The 21,928-nt window shown below is 40.0% G+C and overlaps 1 protein-coding gene across 3 annotated transcripts in view; it reads right to left on the bottom strand.

Moving 5' to 3' along the window:
• Nucleotides 1–21,928, bottom strand: part of chchd6a (coiled-coil-helix-coiled-coil-helix domain containing 6a) — a 104,800-nt gene that overhangs the window by 82,594 nt on the left and 278 nt on the right. For all 3 annotated transcript variants that reach the window (XM_079676729.1, XM_079676728.1, XM_079676730.1), the window contains exons 2-4: nucleotides 20,411–20,513; nucleotides 19,597–19,765; nucleotides 17,759–17,891 (exon numbers count right to left, since the gene is read on the bottom strand). In XM_079676729.1, coding sequence (XP_079532855.1) covers nucleotides 17,759–17,891; nucleotides 19,597–19,765; nucleotides 20,411–20,513 — 405 coding nt within the window. The remainder of the gene's footprint in view (nucleotides 1–17,758; nucleotides 17,892–19,596; nucleotides 19,766–20,410; nucleotides 20,514–21,928) is intronic.

Here is a 21,928-nt window from a genome sequence, read left to right as displayed (position 1 = left end):
GAGGAATCAAACCAATCCCCTTTGTTTGATTCATTCAAAAATCAATCAATCAATAAAATCCTTCTTATTTTAAGTCATATTCATTCAAATTGTGGAGTTTCAGCTTTTATGGAGGTAAACATTGATTTAATCATCCAATGCAATTGCTATTCCACTTTGCTCAACAGGTCCTTGATCCTGTCGTCTGATGCTCAACGTCAGGCCGAGTTGCATTGGACAGTCAGGTTGTCATTGATGTCTGTGAGAATTAAAGACTTAAGAACAGATCAATATATTTAGATTGTAAATGGACTGCATTTATATATCACTTTCCTAGTCTTGCAGGCTTTACAACACAAAGGCTTCCACCTGCTCATCAGAAGGAGCAAACGTTCACACACACTTTGTGGCCGTGACATCGGGAGCAGTTTAGGGTTCAAAATAGATTTTTGAATCTCACAGGGCTCAGTGCTCGGAACTATTTTGTTCACATTATATATGCTTCCATTAGGCAATATTATAAGGAATCATTCTGTAAACTTTCATTGTTATGCGGATGATACTCAACTATATTTATCAATCAAGCCTGATGAAATTAATCATCTAAGTAAAATTCAAGACTGCCTCAAGGACTTAAAAACGTGGATGACCTAACATTTTTTGATGTTAAACACGACCAAAACTGAAGTTATTGTACTTGGCCCAAAGAATCTACGAAACAAATTATCTGAAGATATACTAACTATGGATGGCATTAATTTGGTCTCCAGTGAGACTGTAAGGAATCTTGGTGTTATATTTTATCAGGATTTATCCTTTAACGCCCACATAAAATCAATTTCAAGGACCGCCTACTTCCATCTACGTAACATTGCAAAAATCAGGCATATCTTGCCTCAAAACGATGCAGAGAAATTAGTCTGTGCATTTGTTACTTCAAGGCTGGATTATTGTAACTCCTTATTATCAGGGTGTACCAAGAAGTCAGTCAAGTCGCTTCAGCTGATTCAAAATGCTGCAGCTCGTGTACTAACCAGAGTTAGGAAAAGGGAGCACATTACTCCTGTTCTGGCTGCCTTACACTGGCTCCCTATAGAACACAGGATAGAATTTAAAATTCTTCTTCTCGCCTACAAAGCCCTTAATGGGCAGGCGCCATCTTACCTTAAAGAACTCATTATACCCTCCTGTCCTACTAGGGCATTGCGTTCCAAGAATGCAGGGTTGTTGGTTGTTCCTAGAGTCTCTAAAAGTACAATGGGAGCCAGAGCCTTTTCTTATCAAGCTCCACTTTTGTGGAATCAGCTTCCAGTTTGTGTTCGGACGGCAGACACCCTATCCGTTTTTAAGAGTACGCTTAAGACCTTCCTTTTTGATAAAGCTTATAGTTAGGGCTGATTAGATTCAGCCCCTAGTTTTGCTGATATAGGCTTGGTTTGTCGGGGGACATCTTACTTCTTCCTTCTCTCTGTCTATACCTGTGTACTCTCATGTTCCGATTAACCCAGCTTCCCCAAATTTCTTTCTTTTTGGTGTCTATATACGCCGGGATCCGGAGTCATGGATGATCCTGCGGTCCTGTGTCATGGATCGCGAGTCCTGGATCTTGAGTCGTGGATTCATCTTCCTATTATACACACATGCATTTCCAAACATTTGGACTACCTATGTTGCAAATGTATTATCTTTTCAATTTACACACGGCATCTATTGCACGTCTGTCCGTCCTGGGAGAGGGATCCCTCCTCTGTTGCTCTCCCTGAGGTTTTTCCCATTTTTCCCTTTAAACTGTGGGATTTTCTCCGGAAGTTTTTCCTTGTACGATGTGAGGGTCTAAGGACAGAGGGTGTCGTATTGTTATACTGATATTCTGTACAAACTGTGAAGTCCACTAAGACAAATGTAACATTTGTGATATTGGGCTATATAAATAAACATTGATTGATTGATTGATTGATTGAATCTTGAGATATGCATCCAGTCCAGTGGCATTTCACAGTTTACCCATCTATATACTAGAGTTACAGTTTAAGAACTGTATCATGTAACATTATTGCCCGTTGAAAGCTTCAGTGAGTAACAGCGAACACATGACTTTTTTTCAACTAACTGGCTTGGGACTAGTAGTTGTTGCATTATTCAGATAAAAGACACTGACTTTTATTCTTTTCTAAATCTGTCTGTTTCTTTTGTAACAAATATTTACTGGACTTCCTGTCCTTCTGCCAGCTCACTTAGCTCATCTTACAAGATTATCTTTGAGCACTCACAGCCAGTCTAATAGCTTTACATGCAGAACCGTGTCAGTTCCTGCAGATTACAATTACTGATACACTGTGGGCTTATCTGTACCTCACAAACTCCCTCACCCACTTCGAAACCTTGTTTTCCCATCATTCTTACTATGTTCTGCTCATCCTTTCCTTTTCCTCTCTTAAATGTCTTTAGATTTTCTCTTTTACTGTTCTTATGCCTTCATACATTCTTACCTTTTATTTATGTAATAATCATGTATGAATTTGGATACATTTCTTATGAATAAATACAAAATTAAAGAAAAAATGTGTTTTGTATTCATACAGTGAGATTATTCAGATTGCTTTAAGGATGTAAACCCATTGGAATTCAAGTCGAAACCCGTGCAAAGCAACTAATTTAACCTGTTTTTCACTCATCTAAACGGCATAATCGCCGCGTGTTACCATATGTTTGACTAAATAAGCAGTCAGGGGCGTACATGATAAAACATAAAGCCATTCACCAGCTCATATGTACAGCTATAATGAAGCATGTCCCCATCTGCTTCTCTCCGAGGTATGTGTGTTTGAAAACAGCTGTTTCTCTCACACACCATACCCAGAGTCTGAATGAGTTTTCTGAGTGTGTGTGAGACAGACAACACAGTCGCTCCATCAGCAGAGAACCTCTGGCTGATTACATGGGTTTAGGTACAAACAAGGGATACGGGTTTGTCCAATCAGAGACAACATCTGGCTCATTCCAGCAGGGCTGCTGCACTAACAAAAAGATAGGGGGGATACCAACGCTATCAACGCCTCAGAACACTGCTGGGAATCAAACATTTGGGATTCAACTTAACTTTGGTCTTCTTTTTAAAGTGTTGTTAAGGGGAAGATTACTGAGACGTGGGCAATCTCTGCATGAGCGTTTGATGGGGTTTTGCAATGACAATTATCAAAGTAGTACAACAAAGACAAAAATCAGCATTTTAACAATAGTATTAGGTTATGGCACAATTTAGAGTAAAGATAGAAAAATGCAGCTACATTCTCAAAATAATACTAATACTCTACCTTTTATCAAGTTTACATCCATAACCCCTCAAACCGTGCAAATTCAGAGCAGATATTTAAAACAATGGATAGTATAGCGAAATCTGCATCTCCATGTACAGGAAACTCATTATTGCACCATAAACAAAAATTGTTTTTGCATAAAATTAACTAAACTAAATTATGTCATAAGGGTCATCTTGGCATTGGCCTTGAGAACTTTTAAACATACTTGGCTTGGGAAACAAAGGGCCACCAGTTAAAGTCCTGACTGGATAAAAGGAAACTGGGTGGACTGCTGGAGATGTGACATTTTGCCTCCTGGAAACTGCTGAGGTTCATTTTGAAAGAGGTGGGCCTGTATCAGGAAAGGGAGTCTAATGTAAAATGCTATTCAAGTGAATCATGGGAAGTTTCCAATCATTTTGGAAGTTGGACCCAAGTCAAGGACTAGAAATATTGGTATCTCTTTTGCTGCTTTAGTTTCTTATAAATCAACTGTAAGAGTTCCACCTTCCGTGGAAATATCTTGTTTAAATTGTTTTGAATATATAATACATTAACCAACAGAAAGTACTTTGTAAAATAAATACAAGAAGCATGTTGTATGTCAATCTTCATTAATTTCTCATGCATAACTACAGTCGGTTGGCTCTGAAATCTGCCAAAACCCAAGTGACGTACAGTCAACGCTTTGCCTGAACGTATCCATTGTATACTTAACTTTTGTGGCCTTTAGTGTGCACAATTTACCAGGTATGTAAAGTAAGTAGCAGTGTAGTATTTGACTTCAATAGAGAAAGATGGCTAAATGAACTGATTCTACTACATACGTACACACTCAGAGAAATAGTGTTGTTAAACCAGCAGAGAAACAAGCAGACACACAGCTAGTTACTATAGTGACTGAAACTCAAATTGACAGTTATTAAGCATGTTACCTCCTGTGGAACAATGCATTTTGACTGATATTCTTTCATCCCTACGAAAGCAGGTGAGACAAAGAACGTCTACAGCATTTGGCAGAATTCACCTCGAGGTTGGAAGTCATTTAAACTTCACGATAAAATTTTCCCCGTCACTGTGGCACTCCTGAAGCAATAAAAACAATTGGTGAGATGAAAGGTCATTTTTCAAGAAAGATTAGGTCAATCAGATTAACACGGGGGACCTGTGCAATAACATTTGTGACTGGCTGTTCAACAAGACAATTTCACACTTAACTTAATCTAGTGCATGATGAGCAAAGACAAAAAGCTGCAGACAGCCAACAGAGAAAATAAGAGGGAGGGAAAGTGGAATAGGCTTTTGTTGCCATCTAGTGTCACCTGGAGGAACTGATTAGTCCAGCATTTTTCAACAGCTGCCATTGAGTAATAACATATATATAAAAAAGGTACTCTTCTCCTTGCAAATCTGCATTTCAGCCTTTGTTTTTGTTTTAGATAATGTGAGTCTTGTATTTCCTCTTGCATCATAATTCCACTGTTGTTTAAATGACAAGTTAAGTTATAATACATTGGAGAGTAGTGACATTTCACCGCAGGCCGCAGCTAAACCCTACTGCTGTTTCTACACGGACCACTATTGCGGTAAGCATGTTGTAACTTCCGGTTGTTGTTGTCATCTCCGGGTATCCCGTGTGCCTGTTCTGTTGCTGATAGCTTATTATCTTAAACTTAATTGATCGTTTTAAAACTCCTGATCATGGCAACTCCCTGACGTTGTAATCACACGTTACTACAGCTTAAGCACTCACAACTCTCCTTCTCTTAGCGACTGTAACTCCACAGTTTTCTACACTCTTTTCGGGTTTGCTAACGGTAGCTACTTTAGCTTGATAGCTAGCCATGGCTCTCTTTCCCCACCCTTGGGTGCTATTTCCTGCTCTAACTGTCTCATGTTTGGTTACTTCCCTACCTCCTTTACTGGTACCGATACATGTGTTACATTTAGTATAGTTGTTAAGTTGGAGGCGGGAATCATAGCCATAGAAGCCCGGCTCCGCATCTTAGAAAGTAACTCAGCTACAGTAAAGCCCATGTTAGCCGGTGCGGACCGGCAAAAGGTAGCTCCTCTTAGCCGTCCCCCGGCAACTCCCGAGCAGCAGGGAGATTGGGTGACTGTTCAGAAGGGGCATAACGCGAAACCCGCAGGTCCCCACCAACCCGTTCACGTATCTAACAGATATTCCCCACTCAGCGAGACACCCGCTGAGAAGCCAACTCTGGTTATTGGTAGCTCTATTATGAGACACGTGAATTTAGAGACCGAAGCCTCCACAGTCACATGCATTCCGGGGGCCAGAGCGGGCGACGTTGAGGCGCATCTTAAACTGCTGGCTAAAAGTAAACGTAAATACAGTAGGATTGTTATTCACGTCGGTGGTAATGATGTTCGTTTACGCCAATCAGAATGCACCAAACTTAATGTGGCGTCGGTGTGTAGTTATGCTAAAACAATGTCAGACACGGTAATCTTCTCTGGTCCCCTCCCAATCTGATCAATGATGACATGTATAGCTGCATGTCATCATTTCAGCGCTGGTTGTCTTGGTGGTGCCCAGCAAACAATGTGGGCTTCGTAAATAATTGGACAGCCTTCTGGGGAAAACCTGGTCTGATTAAGAGAGACGGCATTCATTCTACTTTGGAAGGTGCAAATCTAATTTCGGCAAACATTTCAGGGCTCTGTGGACTTAATCCATTACAAACTGGAGTTGAGACCAGGAGGCGGAGTCGCAGTCTTACACGCTTCTCTGCGCTCTCTCCTAGGCAGTCATCCATAGGAATCCCGAACCCAATAAAATACCCAATATTAACGGTGTGTGTGTCTGCCCAAGGACAATTTAAGGTAAAAACCTAATAGAGGTGTCATACATAATAACCTACTAAAACTAAATGTAACAACTACTACAGTGCAACAAAACAGGAAGATTGAATGTGGTCTCTTAAACATAAGATCTCTAGCATCTAAAGCAATATTGGTAAATGATTTAATATCAGATTATAATATTGATATGCTGTCTCACTGAAACTTGGTTGAGACATGAAGAATATGTCAGCATAAATGAGGCCACTCCACCCAGCCATATCAATACTCATATTGCCCGAGGCACGGGCCGAGGAGGTGGAGTTGCAGCAATCTTTGACTCAAGTTTACTTATCAATACTAAACAAAAATTAAATTATACCTCCTTTGAAAGCCTTGTTTTCAGTCTTATGCATCCGACCTGGAAAACTTTGCAGCCAATCTTATTTGTTACAGTGTACCGTGCACCAGGTCCTTATTCAGAAAGCACTGCATAAAGCGAGAGCAGCCTACTACTCTTCATTAATAGATGAGAATAAGAATAATGCAAGATTTCTTTTCAGCACTGTAGCCAGGCTGACAGAGAGCCACAGCTCGATTGAGTCTTCTATTCCCATAGCACTCAGTAGTAATGATTTTATGTGCTTTTTTAACGATAAAATTGTTACTCTTAGAAACAAAATTAATGACCTCTTGCCTTTGACCAGTATAGTGTTATCAACAGCTCCCGGAAACGTAAGTTCTAATATTACACTAGATAGTCAACTAAAATGCTTTTCGGACATAAACCTTGAACAATTAAATTCAATGATTCTCTCTTCTAAACCATCAACGTGTATCTTAGACCCGATTCCAACTAAGCTGCTAAAATAAGTTTTTCCATTAATTAGCACTTCTTTATTAAATATTATGAATATGTCTTTATTATCCGGCTATGTTCCACAATCATTCAAAGTAGCAGTGATAAAACTGCTTCTTAAAAAAGCACCACCTCGATCCAGAGGTTTTAGCCAACTATAGACCTATTTCTAATCTTCCGTTCCTCTCAAAGATTCTTGAGAAAGCAGTCGCAAAACAACTGTGTGATTACTTAAAAAACTATGATTTATATAAGATTTTCAGTCTGGCTTTAGAACACATCATAGCACAGAGACAGCTCTGGTTAAAGTCACAAATGACATTCTAATAGCCTCAGACAAGGGACTTGTCTCTATTCTTGTTTTGCTCGATCTCAGTGCTGCATTTGATACTATCGACCATGATATCCTATTGCAAAGATTAGAGCACTTAGTTGGCATACAGGGAACTGGTTTAGGCTGGTTTAGGTCCTATCTATCTGAACGCTCACAGTTTGTACGTGTCAACGATGAATCTTCCACGCAAACCAAAGTTAGCCATGGAGTCCCACAGGGCTCAGTGCTCTGACCTATTTTGTTCACTTTATATATGCTTCCGTTAGGCAATATTATAAGGAATCATTCTGTAAACTTTCATTGTTATGCGGATGATACTCAACTATATTTATCAATCAAGCCTGATGAAATTAATCATCTAAATAAAATAAAAGACTGCCTCAAGGACTTAAAAACGTGGATGACCTTACATTTTTTTATGTTAAACACGACCAAAACTGAAGTTATTGTACTTGGCCCAAAAAATCTACGAAAAAAATTATCTAAAGATATACTAACTATGGATGGCATTAACATTGCAAAAATCAGGCATATCTTGCCTCAAAACGATGCAGAGAAACTAGTCCGCGCATTTGTTACTTCAAGGCTGGATTATTGTAACTCCTTATTATCAGGGTGTACCAAGAAGTCAGTCAAGTCGCTTCAGCTGATTCAAAATGCTGCAGCTCGTGTACTAACCAGAGTTAGGAAAAGGGAGCACATTACTCCTGTTCTGGCTGCCTTACACTGGCTCCCTATAGAACACAGGATAGAATTTTAAATTCTTCTTCTCGCCTACAAAGCCCTTAATGGGCAGGCGCCATCTTACCTTAAATAACTCATTATACCCTACTGTCCTACTAGGGCATTGCGTTCCAAGAATGCAGGGTTGTTGGTTGTTCCTAGAGTCTCTAAAAGTACAATGGGAGCCAGAGCCATTTCTTATCAAGCTCCACTTTTGTGGAATCAGCTTCCAGTTCGTGTTCGGACGGCAGACACCCTATCCGTTTTTAAGAGTGCGCTTAAGCACTTCCTTTTTGATAAAGCTTATAGTTAGGGCTGATTAGATTCAGCCCCTAGTTTTGCTGATATAGGCTTAGTTTGTCGGGGGACATCTTACTTCTTCCTTCTCTCTGTCTATACCGGTGTACTCTCATGTTCCGATTAACCCAGCTTGCCCAAATGTCTTTCTTTTTGGTGTCTATATACGCCGGGATCCGGAGTCATGGATGATCCTGCGGTCCTGTGTCATGGATCGCGAGTCCTGGATCATAAGTCCTGGATGGATATCCTCGTGGATTCATCTTCCTATTATACACACATGCATTTCCAAACATTTGGACTACCTATGTTGCAAATGTATTATCTTTTCAATTTACACACGGCATCTATTGCACGTCTGTCCGTCCTGGGACAGGGATTCCTCCTCTGTTGCTCTCCCTGAGGTTTCTCCCATTTTTCCCTTTAAACTGTGGGGTTTTCTCCGGAAGTTTTTTCTTGTACGATGTGAGGGTCTAAGGACAGAGGGTGTCGTATTGTCATACTGATATTCTGTACGAACTGTAAAGTCCACTGAGACAAATGTAACATTTGTGATATTGGGCTATATAAATAAACATTGATTGATTGAGTAGTGCTTGTAAAGTATGCATCTTATGGACCTTTAACATTTAAAATGCAGTATTTATAGAGGTTAAATTTGCCTCCTAACGTTTAAGAGCTGAGCTTTTCTATCAATCTGCCCGCCCATACAATTGAACAAACAATTCAGATTACATCATGATTGGGGTGGCTTGTTGTAAAGAAAATGTTTCCTCAATCGACAGATCAATTTGGCATTGTTTAGATAAAGCTTCTTTAGGATCTGTACTGTGACACAATTCTCAGTGAACGGAATATTTTAGCAAGTATTTGAGAACTTCTGGGTTACCCACGTCTCCAAGTGAATAGTTTTTTAAACAAGTATTTGGTTAGATTGATGAAATAAGGTCTGTGGTTAACATAAGCTTAGAAGATTTTCACGTTGTACTCCATCATGAAATACATCAGTAGACAACCCCCGGTGAACGTCTGAAGCTTTGTCTGATCAAAAAGGTGGTTACTAACAAGCCATCCTGCCAACATGAGTGCACAATATGAGTCAGTTCATCTTGACCTCAATAAGCTGTTGGGCTTCAATGTTTTCGGTTTGTTAAATCCTAAAAGTTGACGTCAATATAATGATATTTCAACTTTTGATTGGTGCTCAACTGCAAAGAAAGTCAGTTATGCAGCAGGTTTATCTGGATATAAAAAGTAGTTTGTTGAAGGATGATTACTGTACACCAATTTTGTATGTTTTTCAGTGATTCAATAATCTGTTAAAAAAATGTATGCGATAAGACGTGAAAATGCTGTTATGTTAACATAGCTAACATAGCTCTCTGCCACGTGCTTTACAGGGCGTTTTTTATAGGATGAGAAAAGCTGGGTGGCATTCAGAATCAGAATACCTTTATTAGTCCCACAGAGGGGAAATGTACATATTAGCTGAAGCTCCATCAGAGGAAATTAAAGGGCAGCTAAAAAAAAAATAGGATTCCTAATTGTTCTGCAAAAGAGAGAGACATTTTCCGTATGCTAATTTGGCTTATAACCTTTTTCCTGCTTTCAAGAGGCACCAAAAGGCCATAACACATTATAAAAAGAGAAAATCCCTTTTAGCCCTTTAGTTCGACTGGCTTCCTTTCTTCACACTCTCCCTTTCCCTTCGCTCATTCTGAAATTAATCTGCAGAAGATTTGCTAATAACAAAGAATATTCACAGAGCGCAGCACAGTGGGCTAAAAGATGAAGAAAGGGAAAGAGGAGTGGCGGGGGCAGGCGTTCACTCGGAGGAGGACAAAAGCCGGGTAAGAAATGTAAAGTATCAGAAAAGAAGGACGCAGCTACATAGCAGAAACATTCTTGCCTGACTTGAGACTCGGAGCTCCCACGCACCTTCTCTCCTTTCTCCTCACACCTTTGTTCCAACCTCAAGGCAAAACTCATACCATACAGTGATTCCTTTCCACAGATTTTGACTACATGACACTTCCCTGACCAATGTATCCTCACCTCACCTGTTGCACTCTTTCAATCTCACACTAAAGTATTTTTGTCCTGGAGTTAGATGCACTTTAAAATAGTTAGTTCTAGTGCTGATCTATCATTTGAATTTAAATTGACATCGCAATGGTAGGCCTTTGGTCCACATAGTCTTTCTTCATGCAGGGCGCTGGGCAAAGCCTTCTCCCAGCCCTTTTTTCAACAAAAAAAATGTATGACAACATTTCTCACCTATGGGCATGAAGGATGGGTCATGACCGAAAGAATGAGATTACGAATAAAAGCGACCAAAAGGAGTTTTTTTTCGGAGGGTGGCTGGCATCTTAGGGATAAAGTAAGACGTTTGGTCATACTGGGAGGGACTAGGAGTGGAACCACTGCTCCTAGAAAGCAGCCACTTGAGGTTGTTTGGGCACCTGGTAAGGATGCCTCCTGGCTGCCTCTCTAGGAAAGTGTTCCAGGCTCATCCAGCTGGGAGGAAACTGAAGGGCTGACCCAGGACCAGGTGGAGGGATAATATCTTCACACTGGCCTTGGAATCCCCAAGTCAGAGCTGGTTGGTGTAGACAGGGAAAGGGAAGTGTGGGCCCTCTGCTGGAACTGTGTATGAATGGATAGATGACAACGATATCCTGGCAAAGAATCACTGCTCTTGTATGACAGACTAACTTCTGCTCCTTGTCTTTTATCATCTATTTCTGCTCACTTGTACTTTTTTTTTTCACATGTACAGTGGAGCAAAAAAGTATTTAGTCAGCCACCAATTGTGCAAGTTCTCCCACTTAAAAAGATGAGAGAGGCCTGTAATTTTCATCCTAGGTATACCTCAACTATGAGAGACAAAATGAGAAAAAAAAAATCCAGAAAATCACATTTGTGATATTTGTTATATTCCCTTTGTTGGCAATGACAGAGGTCAAATGGTTTCTATAAGTCTTCACAAGGTTTTCACACACTGTTGCTGGTATTTTGGCCCATTCCTCCATGCAGATCTCCTTTTGGGGCTGTCGCTGGGCATCACGGACTTTCAACTCCCTCCAAAGATTTTCTATGGGGTTGAGATCTGGAGACTGGCTAGGCCACTCCAGGACCTTGAAATGCTTCTTACGAAGCCTCTCCTTCGTTGCCCGGGCGGTGTGTTTGGGATCATTGTCATGCTGAAAGACCCAGCCACGTTTCATCTTCAATGCCCTTGCTGATGGAAGGAGGTTGTCACTCAAAATCTCACGATACATGGCCCCATTCATTCTTTCCTTTACACTAGTCGTCCTGGTCCCTTTGCAGAAAAACAGCCCCAAAGCATGATGTTTCCACCCCCATGTTTCACAGTAGCTATGGTGTTCTTTAAATTCAAACACGTCTAGTTGAGTTTTTACCAAAAAGTTATATTTTGGTTTCATCTGACCATATGACATTCTCCCAATCCTCTTCTGGATCATCTAAATGCTCCCTAGCAAACTTCAGACGGGCCTGGACATGTACTGGCTTAAGCAGGGGGACACGTCTGGCACTGCAGGATTTGAGTCCCTGGCTGGGTAGTGTGTTACTGATGGTAGCCTTTGTTACTTTGGTCCCAGCTCTCTGCAGGTCATTGACAAGGACCCCCCGTGTGGTTCTGGGATTTTTGCTCACCGTTCTTGTGATCATTTTGAGCCCACGGGGTGAGATCTTGCGTGGAGCCCCAGATCGAGGGAGATTATCAGTGATCTTGTATGTCTTCCATTTTCTAATAATTGCTCCCACAGTTGATTTCTTCACATCTCATCTTTTTAAGTGGGAGAACTTGCACAATTTGTGGCTGACTAAATACTTTTGTTCCCCACTGTACATGTAAGGCAATGAAAGTCCAACAATCACTGGAAGCACTGTCCAGTGTTATCCGGGCTATACGCCTAAACAAATTGTCTTTAGGTCTTTGTTATGATAGTTTCCATCTGAAAGAGAAAGTCATTATTGAGCTTCTTCACCAGTTTCTACAGTGATGTATGTAGTCTATAGGTGATGTATGTTCAACTGGAAGATCTCTTCTCATTGAAAACAGCTGGAAAAGAGTTGTGTTTTGTAGTGTTAATTTCGTTGACTAAAACTATGACAAAATATGTTCCTCAAAAACATTTTTTCCATGACTAAAACGAGACGATGACGAGACGGCACCGACGGCAGTAAACAATAACTGTAACGAAATCATCATGCAATATTGTTGACGAAAAGTGATGAGACGAAAATGTAGTTTACTAAATAAAAACTACGCCAAAATCTGTCTTTACTTTCGTTGACGAAAAATGAGGAGACGAAATATGATCAAAGATAACGTTACATATCTGATATCAGTTTTTCTCCCAGCAGTTCCATTTCCGGTGCTGCGGCTGGGCAGCAGCTGTGTGTCTGTGCTGCACGCAGCGGTAAATTTGAATCACACCGGGCAGCGGCACACTGTGAACTGTCAGGAAGACTCGGGTCTAACTCATGGTCTAACTAACCTTATTTAACAGAAAAATAAAATGGCAACAACAGGGCTTGGGAGCAGTGGTCCTGTTAACCGAATACCCCCCCCCCCCCCCCCCGTCAGTGTGAGCGAGTGACGAGTTTTGTACAGAGTCTACGGGTAATTATGGCGTAAATGTTACGATACTGTCCGTCAAAATGACTGACAACGACAACGTCTAAAGCCACCACTGCTTGGGAGAAAGACACAAAGTGATATTTGGGCCCATTTTCGCTACAATGAGGCGGAGAAAAAAAGCGAATGTATTGTTTCATCAGAAGGGAAGCAATGTGGCCATAACACAGCTGGTAAAAATACCACAAACCTGACCAGATACTCTATGCAAAGCTGCATTCTTAATCATTTAACCTTAGTTTTTCATCTAATAAGGATAAGATATAATCTTATTGTGAAATAAGTTTGACTAAAAATTATTGGTTTTGGCTAGACTAGTTTGACTGAAATGTTCTATATAATCTGATGACTAAAAAAGACTCAAATAATTAGTTTTCTTTGACTAAAATAAGACTAAAATGCTTGACTAAATAAAAACAGGATGAAGGTGACTAAATATGACTAAACCTAAAAAGGAAATGTAACACAGGACTAAGACTAAAACTAAACAAAAAAATTGCTGACGAAATGAACACTAGTGTTGCCTCTTTAACCGTTTGTATTACAGTGATGTTAACTCGTCTATCAAACTACTTTTTCTTCAAGGTGAATGCTGGGCAAAGTGTTTCTCTCCTCCTTTCTGTCAATACTCCTCTTTTCTCTCCTATTTCTCTAAGTGCTCTTGATTGTACAAAATGCCATCTTGTAACTTTCTTTCCCCCATGCATCTCTCCTTAAAGCACTGAAGCAACATCAGTATTATTCGCTCCTTATTTCTCATCCTCCCATTGATCTGCTCTTCCACTTCCTCATGATTCTGCAGGAAGTCACTAAATGATACGGGAAACGAACGTCATCTTCTCTTTCATTTTAATTTATTCTTGGCTCCTCTTCATTTGTCAAGATTCACAAAATATGCAGTCACTTCTTTTTCATCCTCATATCCTTCTTGCTCCCAATTACTTAGTAAATGCTTAATCAGCTGTCCGCTCTCATATCTTCAGTCTTCCACATCCTGTTTCTCCAGGCAATATTGCATAACTGTCAGCGCAATAAACTTCACCCTCAGAGGCTGTGATATTAACATGGGCCGCCTGCTAGATGTAGGTTTCAGACCAAAGCAGCGCACATTCTTTTTGAGACACTATCAGCCATATAGCACGGTATGGGTACCCTTAGCCTATCACGTACAATGTGTTGGAGCGCTAGCCTATAGGAGCGCAAGTCTTACGTAGTGATTTGAGTCGATTCGAGGCGTTTCAGGCAGGAGGGGGGGGGGAGTGTCTGGGAGATAAACTTCCACTGGAGGGAGCTTTGGGATTTTAGCCTTTGCAGACCATTTACATGCACGAAAACCTATATGACACAATACACGAAGGGAAACCCCAAAGAAGTGGAATAGGGCCCCATTTAAATTTCGATTTACAATCGGAAAGAGACGTATGTAACCCAATACGAACACTTGAGTATCTCTTTTTTAAATAATTAGGGCCTGAAAGTTGCTAGTTATTTTTTAAGCAGCAGCTCGTCTGGTCTTCAACCTTCCAAAATTCTCCCACACCACGCCGCTCCTCCGCTCCCTTCACTGGCTTCCGGTAACTGCTAGAATCCACTTCAAGACACTGGTACTTACGTACCATTCTGTGAATGGATCTGGCCATTCCTACATCCAGGACATGGTTAAACCGTACACCCCAGCACGTGCACTCCGCTCTGCATCGGCCAAACAACTCGCTGCACCCTCACTGCGAGGGGGACCCAAGTTCCCATCAGCAAAAACACGTGGGTTTGCTATCCTGGCTCCAAAATGGTGGAATGAGCTCCCCATTGAAATCAGGACAGCAGATAGCCTTCACGTCTTCCGGCGCAGACTGAAAACTCATCTCTTTAGACTCCAATTCGAGCGATAGAATTATTAACAAAGCACTTATATACTAATAAAGGACTGGCTTATCTAACGACAGTTGAGTAGCACTTGAAATGTTTGGCTCTATGGAACCTGATGTACTTATATGATTCTGTTTTCTTCAAGGTTGTATCTTCCTGGTCGAATGTACTTATTGTAAGTCGCTTTGGATAAAAGCGTCAGCTAAATGCAATGTAATCATGTAATCCTCTGCATTCATTTGACTGAGCAAAGATTGGACATGACACCACAGATTGGAAAGAGGGGTTCAGGTCAGCGGAAGTGCAGAGGTAACAGGATTCTGTAAAATAGTGTTTACTGATTGGCTGAGATTTTATTGCAAAATCTGCCGTTACTTTTCCCTGAGATGTGATTTCATACACTGATTTTACAATTAAACTGACGTTCCAATATATTAACAATAAATCAGGTGCACAAAATGCAACACCACCTTCCTTATTTGTTTTATGGATATATTACTTCAAACTAAATGAAGTCATATTGAAACACAGATTGAATTGTCTTAGAAATACCTATGAATCATTTTAGGCGGAAAATTGGTTTAAAAAAAAGACTCAACAGTATCCTGTCTTAGCGGTATGTAAGTCAGATATCATTCTTATTATTATAATTATAATAGAAAAATAACCTCTGTGAAATGTCTATTTATATGCGTAACTTAACAAAATGTTAAAATCATAAAATCAGGCATTACGTTTTTTTGGACAGGGCCTTCAATAACAAAAGAATATCTGTATTGCCAAGGTTTGAAAAAAATGGTTTCATACACTGATTATAACCCTGGTTAAATCCAGACCAAGAGTACCAGACTCTGGGACAGTTTCAACCCAAAGTCCCTTGCAGTCAACATGTCGCTGTATCCTTGGGTAAGATACTTAAACCCAAGTTGCTCCCAATAGCATGACCAATGGTGGGAGAATGTGTGTGATGTTAGTTAACTTGAGCAATGCTCTGTATGAATGAGGTTGAATGATGAGTGGTTTTAAAGACCTGATAAATCCAGACCATTTAACATTCAACATTCTTTTTTCTTACAACACATACATCTGTTTACATTCCACATATTGACATATTATTACAATAAGCAGTGTTTTATTTCACTGTACAGTTTATTACTGCACTTTGTGTCTGATACTATTCTGTTTTACATATATACCGTATGTTCACTTTGAACCAGTGTGTCATTTGCACTTTTTAATGTCGCTTTTAAAAAGTATATTGTATGCTGCACTGGTAAAAGAGCCTGGGACTTAAGATGTACATTGCCAACCATTGTGGTGTAGATATTGTGCATATTACAGTTAAGCCTTTCAATCTAAATCACATTGTGAACAATTGAAAAAGTTCAAAATGTGGGGTTTTAATAGGACAAATAGCAAGTGGACGACTATGCCCTCGGATTCCACATCAGGGGAAAAAATTTAATATGAGCAAATCACGAGTATGTATGTGATGTATTCATTGCACTAGCAACAGTAATTACACACAGCTCTCAGCATTGGGGGGGCGGTGCTGCTCGACCGGTCATTGTGTTCACGCCGTCCCTCCAGCGGCTTTCTATTAGCGGAGGGAGTGTGTTGGGGGGCAGATAAGGCAGGTACTACAGCGTGTCTCAAAGAGGAGGTGGGAAAGGCAGGTAGGAGAGGAGGGGGAGGGAGGGAGAGTCACAGGAAACAGGCGCCATCAGGTGTGTTGAACAAGCTCTCCCCTCCCCACGTCTATACCTCTAACCTCCCCCCCGCTCCTATCTCCAGCTGCAGGAAACTCTCAGGGTGCAATTTAACGCTTGCTCTGCACTGATAATACCGTCTCCAGGGCAGGAAGGAGAAAGTAATAGGCAGGGGTGGAAAGAGGGAGATTGAGGGTGGGGGGAGAAGACAGAAGGACAGCAAGGGAAAGAGGGAGAGGGAAAATGGTTAAGAGAGGGGGAGATAGAAGGAGGTGAAAGGAGCGGAAGGCAGAAGGAGCATCACTACGGAAAATACAAATGTAAAATTAAGTATTAATTTATCTCCAACGTGTGATAAAACCATAGAAAACCAGCTTTATCACTAAACCGCATGTAAAACAAAGTGTTCAACTTGAAGGTGCTGCAATGATTTTTTTTTTTTTTTAAAACAATGATTACAACAGCTCTGCAGGTCAGTTGTGGAAGTTACAGCGAGAAAATTATAGTTTTTTCCACATTCCGGGTTATTTATTTTATCAGAAATGTTTTTTTGGAGGGGTTATTATAAGCACTTCCTGTATTGTAAGCCTCCAAGTTGCATGTTTTCACTGATTGACTTAACTTTTTGTATTCTGAGGGAATACAGATACAAAATACATGATTTTCTTTTATTAATAAATAATTTGATGATGAATGATTTAGCTCTCCCCCGAATGCCATTGCTTTCAAGAGAATCTCTTTTGATTTCCAACAAAGCTGTTATTAATAATAACTTTGAAAGGGACTTTTGACCCGCCCTATGAAAACGGGTGCGCATGTTGTGTTCTTGCTCGGTATTAATGTCACTTGGGGCTGCATGGCATCAATACATTTTTTTTTTACATTTAGACGTGTGACCATCTTACTGCGCAGTTTTACACCCAAAACAAAAGCATGAAACAGCACTGCATGTAGTCAGCAAAGTCATGCATTGCATTTTAAATGTGCAACTGATGTGTGTGTATGGGTGTTTTTGGTAAACACGCTTTAGACTAACTTCCACAGCCTCAGGTACTAATGGACAATCGTTTGTAAAGTGCATGGTTAGTGTAGAAACTAGTCCCTTAAAGTTGTCCTCTAAAAGTAGTGAAATCTTTGTAAAATCTACTAAAAGCACGACGGTTTAAAGGGGCAGAGTGTGTGCGTGCGTGCGTGCGTGCGTGCGTGCGTGCGTGCGTGTACCAGGTTTTGGGCGTGCTCAGCTTCCATGCGTTTCTGCGTCAAGGCTTTGGTCATCTCCTCTCTTGCTGAATCTTTCTCTCTTTTCCCCACTTTGGCCTGTTCCGCCTTCAGTGCAGCCTGCTGCCGTTCATACCTGAAACACATAAACACACACACACACCATACATTAACACACACTGTGCTTCCATAAATTGCATACTTTCATTGCTTACTAAATCTTTTCCTTACTGTCTATATTACTTGGAACATATTTCCACAAGGGGGCAGCATATACCAACTTTCACCAGACATGTCAAATACATGGAGAATATAAACTGTACTACAAGTTATATTAGCAGTTATAAGAAATAGCAGAGAGCGATTTATAAACCACTCATTTCAATATGGATTTCATTGGTTAATATTTAGTTTGATCTACAGCAATGATACACAACTTTTGTTTAAGCTAATTTGATGATTCTTCTTTATTTTTTTATGTCAAATTAATTAATGGGTAGGACCGCTTCCTGGGCTCAGAGTTGTTTTGAGGGGCTTTTTTTTCAAAAGGACTCGTGTTGACGGAAAAAGTAATTCAAGGCCTTCGTTTTCAGACTATTACAATTGGTACGGGAGTATATACGTAGGTGCATCTATTGAATTAAAAAAGAACAAATGAACCAAAGAAAATGAAAACCATAGAGCAGATTCAGGCAGTAGGCGTATAGATTCACACTTAAAGTATTAGCCTATAGAGCAGTACAGCTTACAGAGAAGTGATCACATTTGATCCTTTTACAACAAACACTATATGCTCTTTTACTAACGTTTTAATACTGCAAGTAATCCCCAATTGTTTTAAATGTAACAGTCATCTGATTCCGTGTTTTCTTATGTAACCGTAAGGGAATAGTTACCCTGTTTTTGTATCCTGATTACATAGTCCTGTTACATGTAATCCATTACTCGCCAAGCCTGACAATACACTATTAAAAACAATGAGTGTACGACCCGGAAAGGTATCAAAACAAAAAAAAAGCAACAGAAGTGTAAATTAGTTATGCACTTGTTTGGAATTTCATGAGATATTGTTCCTTGTCAGGCTTCATCTGCGAAGAGATTCAGTCTTTGTGTTGCAATGACACATTATGGATCCTATTGACAGACTGCCTGTCCTACTTCCTACCTACAGGGGGAATGTCTGAATAAAATGAACATTCACTAACTGATTTTCACTGTTTATAAAGTTAAATTAAAAAAAACACCAATCTGTGTTATCCCAGTTTTAAGATATTGACAGCCATTTTACCAAAATGTAAGTTCCTTAGCTATAATGAGGGAACAATGACATGACTTTACATTTGCCATATGTACAGGCGTCCATTTATATAGCAATGAGCCCCAGAGCTCCTCAAAAAGAAAAACTACTCACACAAAGAGAACATTGAATAAGCAGCTTAGTGAGGGGAATGTACAAATTGAATGTTTTCCTTTTACAATACTCGTGGCTTCATAGGTGAATTTTAGTTGCCATTGATAACAGGCTATCATAACAGTCAGCATATTGACACTGAGAAAGTACAAGCCAACTCGTATCTCTGATGGTCACAATGCAGCATAGTTGTAAAACACGAAGCTTTAAGTAGTTTATCAGCTAGAGTCGTTTTTATGATTTCAGAGCAGAAAAGAGGCACTGTTGGGGGCTTAACACATACCAGGGTTTTGTTTTTATGCGTGCCCTTTAAAGTTGGCACAAGGATAGGCAACCAACCGACAAGCTTTTAATTTTCTATTGACGATTAAAGATGCAGCATTAGTCACTATAAATACAAAGAAATAATGAATGCTTGTCAACCGTTTACCTTTTCTGCTCTTCCTTAACGTAGGAGGCAGGTTTGCTACTGCTGGGCTGGGGGCCGGGCTGGGGGCCAGGCTGGGGGCCGGGCTGGGGACCGGGCTGGGAGCCGGGCTGGGCCTGCTTCTTGGGGCTCTGCTGGGGAGGGGGGCTTGAGCTAGCGCTGCAAGAGGCACCTGGACAAAGAACAGGGGTCAAATGTAAGCATTAAACAGTCCGTTTATTTACTCATTCCTGCCTTTTCTTCATAATTGTGTGGTGGAAATGTCTTAAAGGGAAACGCAAAATGCAGGCACAAGATCACAATTGAAGATATACAAAAATGTGATATAATGCAGTAAAGCTCTCAGGCACCCTCTAATGCTTTTAAATATGTATGATATTCCAGCCAAGTGACCACACATGGAGACCTATAATTAATGTATGAATCAGCTAATGGCTATCCTATTAAATAAATAAATAGATTTTAATAATAAACCTCATATTTTAATAGCTCATGTGTTTGAGCAAGATTCCAGCTCAAGTTCACATATTATGCAGATTTTAAAAAATTGCCACGTAAGTGTTCTCCAAGATTTTGAGAATAAAGTTGTAATATAATGAAAATATTTCATGCAAAAAAAGTTGTAATGTTAAAAAGAAATAAAGTTCAAATATATTCATCCCACAGCGGGAAAAATGTAGGTTAGGAATCAACTGTAAGGAAAAAGTTATACACATGTGCAGTGACATTCACATGTGCAGTGACATTCACCTGGTAAGCATGTCACTTTAAATGTCTATATCTCTAATAAAACGCTGCAATGTGCATGATACAGTACCTGTGTCTTTCTGAGGGCTTGAGGTTGGTGAGGTTGGTGAGGTTGGGCGTTCTGGAGCGATGTTGGCTACTCCTCTCATCCTCTGGAGAACATCTTCTGACAGCTAGGGAGAGATAGAATCCATGCATTTAAAAAAAATCAAAGATGGATAAAGACAGAAAATCAACTACACAGGATTGCCCAACTTTGTGCAAACATTGGGAAGTGGAGTAACTTTGGCAACGCTTTTGGCATAAAACATAAACCTGCAAATTAGCAAAAAAACTGCAGCTTGGCTGTACTTTACATTAGAATGTGTGTGTCCGTCCAAGGAAATGGTTTGTTTCTTTAAAAACCACAGTAGGCAGCACTGACTCACTGTACCTATGACTCACTGGATTTGAATGTGCATGCAAAACTGGTAAATAGGATTATCTGCAAAACTCGTTCTTTCCATGTTTTACAAATATTTTAACTATTATTATGATTTATGTGACTAACACAACTATAAAGCTCTAACTTTATTGAGTTTCATAGGTGTTTCTTTTATATTACAGTAGCTGTAGAAATCGACTAGGTTGCATTTCAGTATAGCTACAGTGAATCTGACGGTGCCTTCAAACTTATAGGAAATTACGATACTACACCTACAAATTCCAATAGACCTTTTAGAAAGCAAAAAATTGCTATGGCTTCGGTCACGCTACAGGTATGTGTGCCCTTCTTGAGTTTGCATGCTTGTGGCTTAATATCTTTATTTTTGAAAGAAGCCCAAAAGTTGCAAGTCTTTTTCAGCAAAACAAAAGTTCAACTGGAAAAAACTATAATCATTTTGGTAAGAAAAAATATAGCATTTTGAAAATAAATCTGGGAAACCCCTAAAATAACATTAAAATGATCTTACATGTGAGAAGGGGAGGATGTAAGGGGGGACATCGTAGTAGATAATAGAGTAAGTTAAAATTCCGACATTTTCAGTTCCACTGGAAGGCAGCAGTGTCAGTAGGCCAAACCTCATTCGAAATATCCCAATTTAAAACGCCCTACGTTATGAACAATAAGCTACTACAACACTATTGTAATCTCTTTTTGATTTAGCAATGTCTCTATTGTGCAATTATATTACATTTTTCGACGGAATATAGGCAAGCATTAACGATTTGTTCGCTTAGTTTCTACCTAAACGTATTATATTTAGCGTTGTTAGCAAACGCTGACAGCTGCTTGAGAATTATACAAATGTAAGATTTATACTAATGAACTGCTTCTGGATGGGTAATGTATATGCCGAATCGACAAGAAGAGCCTGAAGGTTCCTAGATGGTCCTGGTAATATGCCAGAGTGTCTTATTTTGCCGATAAACAGGATACAACGTTAACTGAGACATAGTACGATATACGTTTGGTGTAAGGAGAAAAGGGTTGTTTAAGGTCATACATCAACCGCCCCTCCATCCCTATACATCCTCCTCACATCAGCAGTCGCTTTAATGGTTGTATACCTAACGTATATCAAACTCAGAATGAACAAATAACTTA

The sequence above is a fragment of the Notothenia rossii genome (assembly GCF_949606895.1).
Source record: "Notothenia rossii genome assembly, chromosome: 4".
NCBI lineage: Eukaryota > Metazoa > Chordata > Actinopteri > Perciformes > Nototheniidae > Notothenia > Notothenia rossii.
The sequence above is the reverse complement of the archived record's forward strand: the minus strand, read 5'-3'. Positions and strand labels throughout refer to the sequence as shown.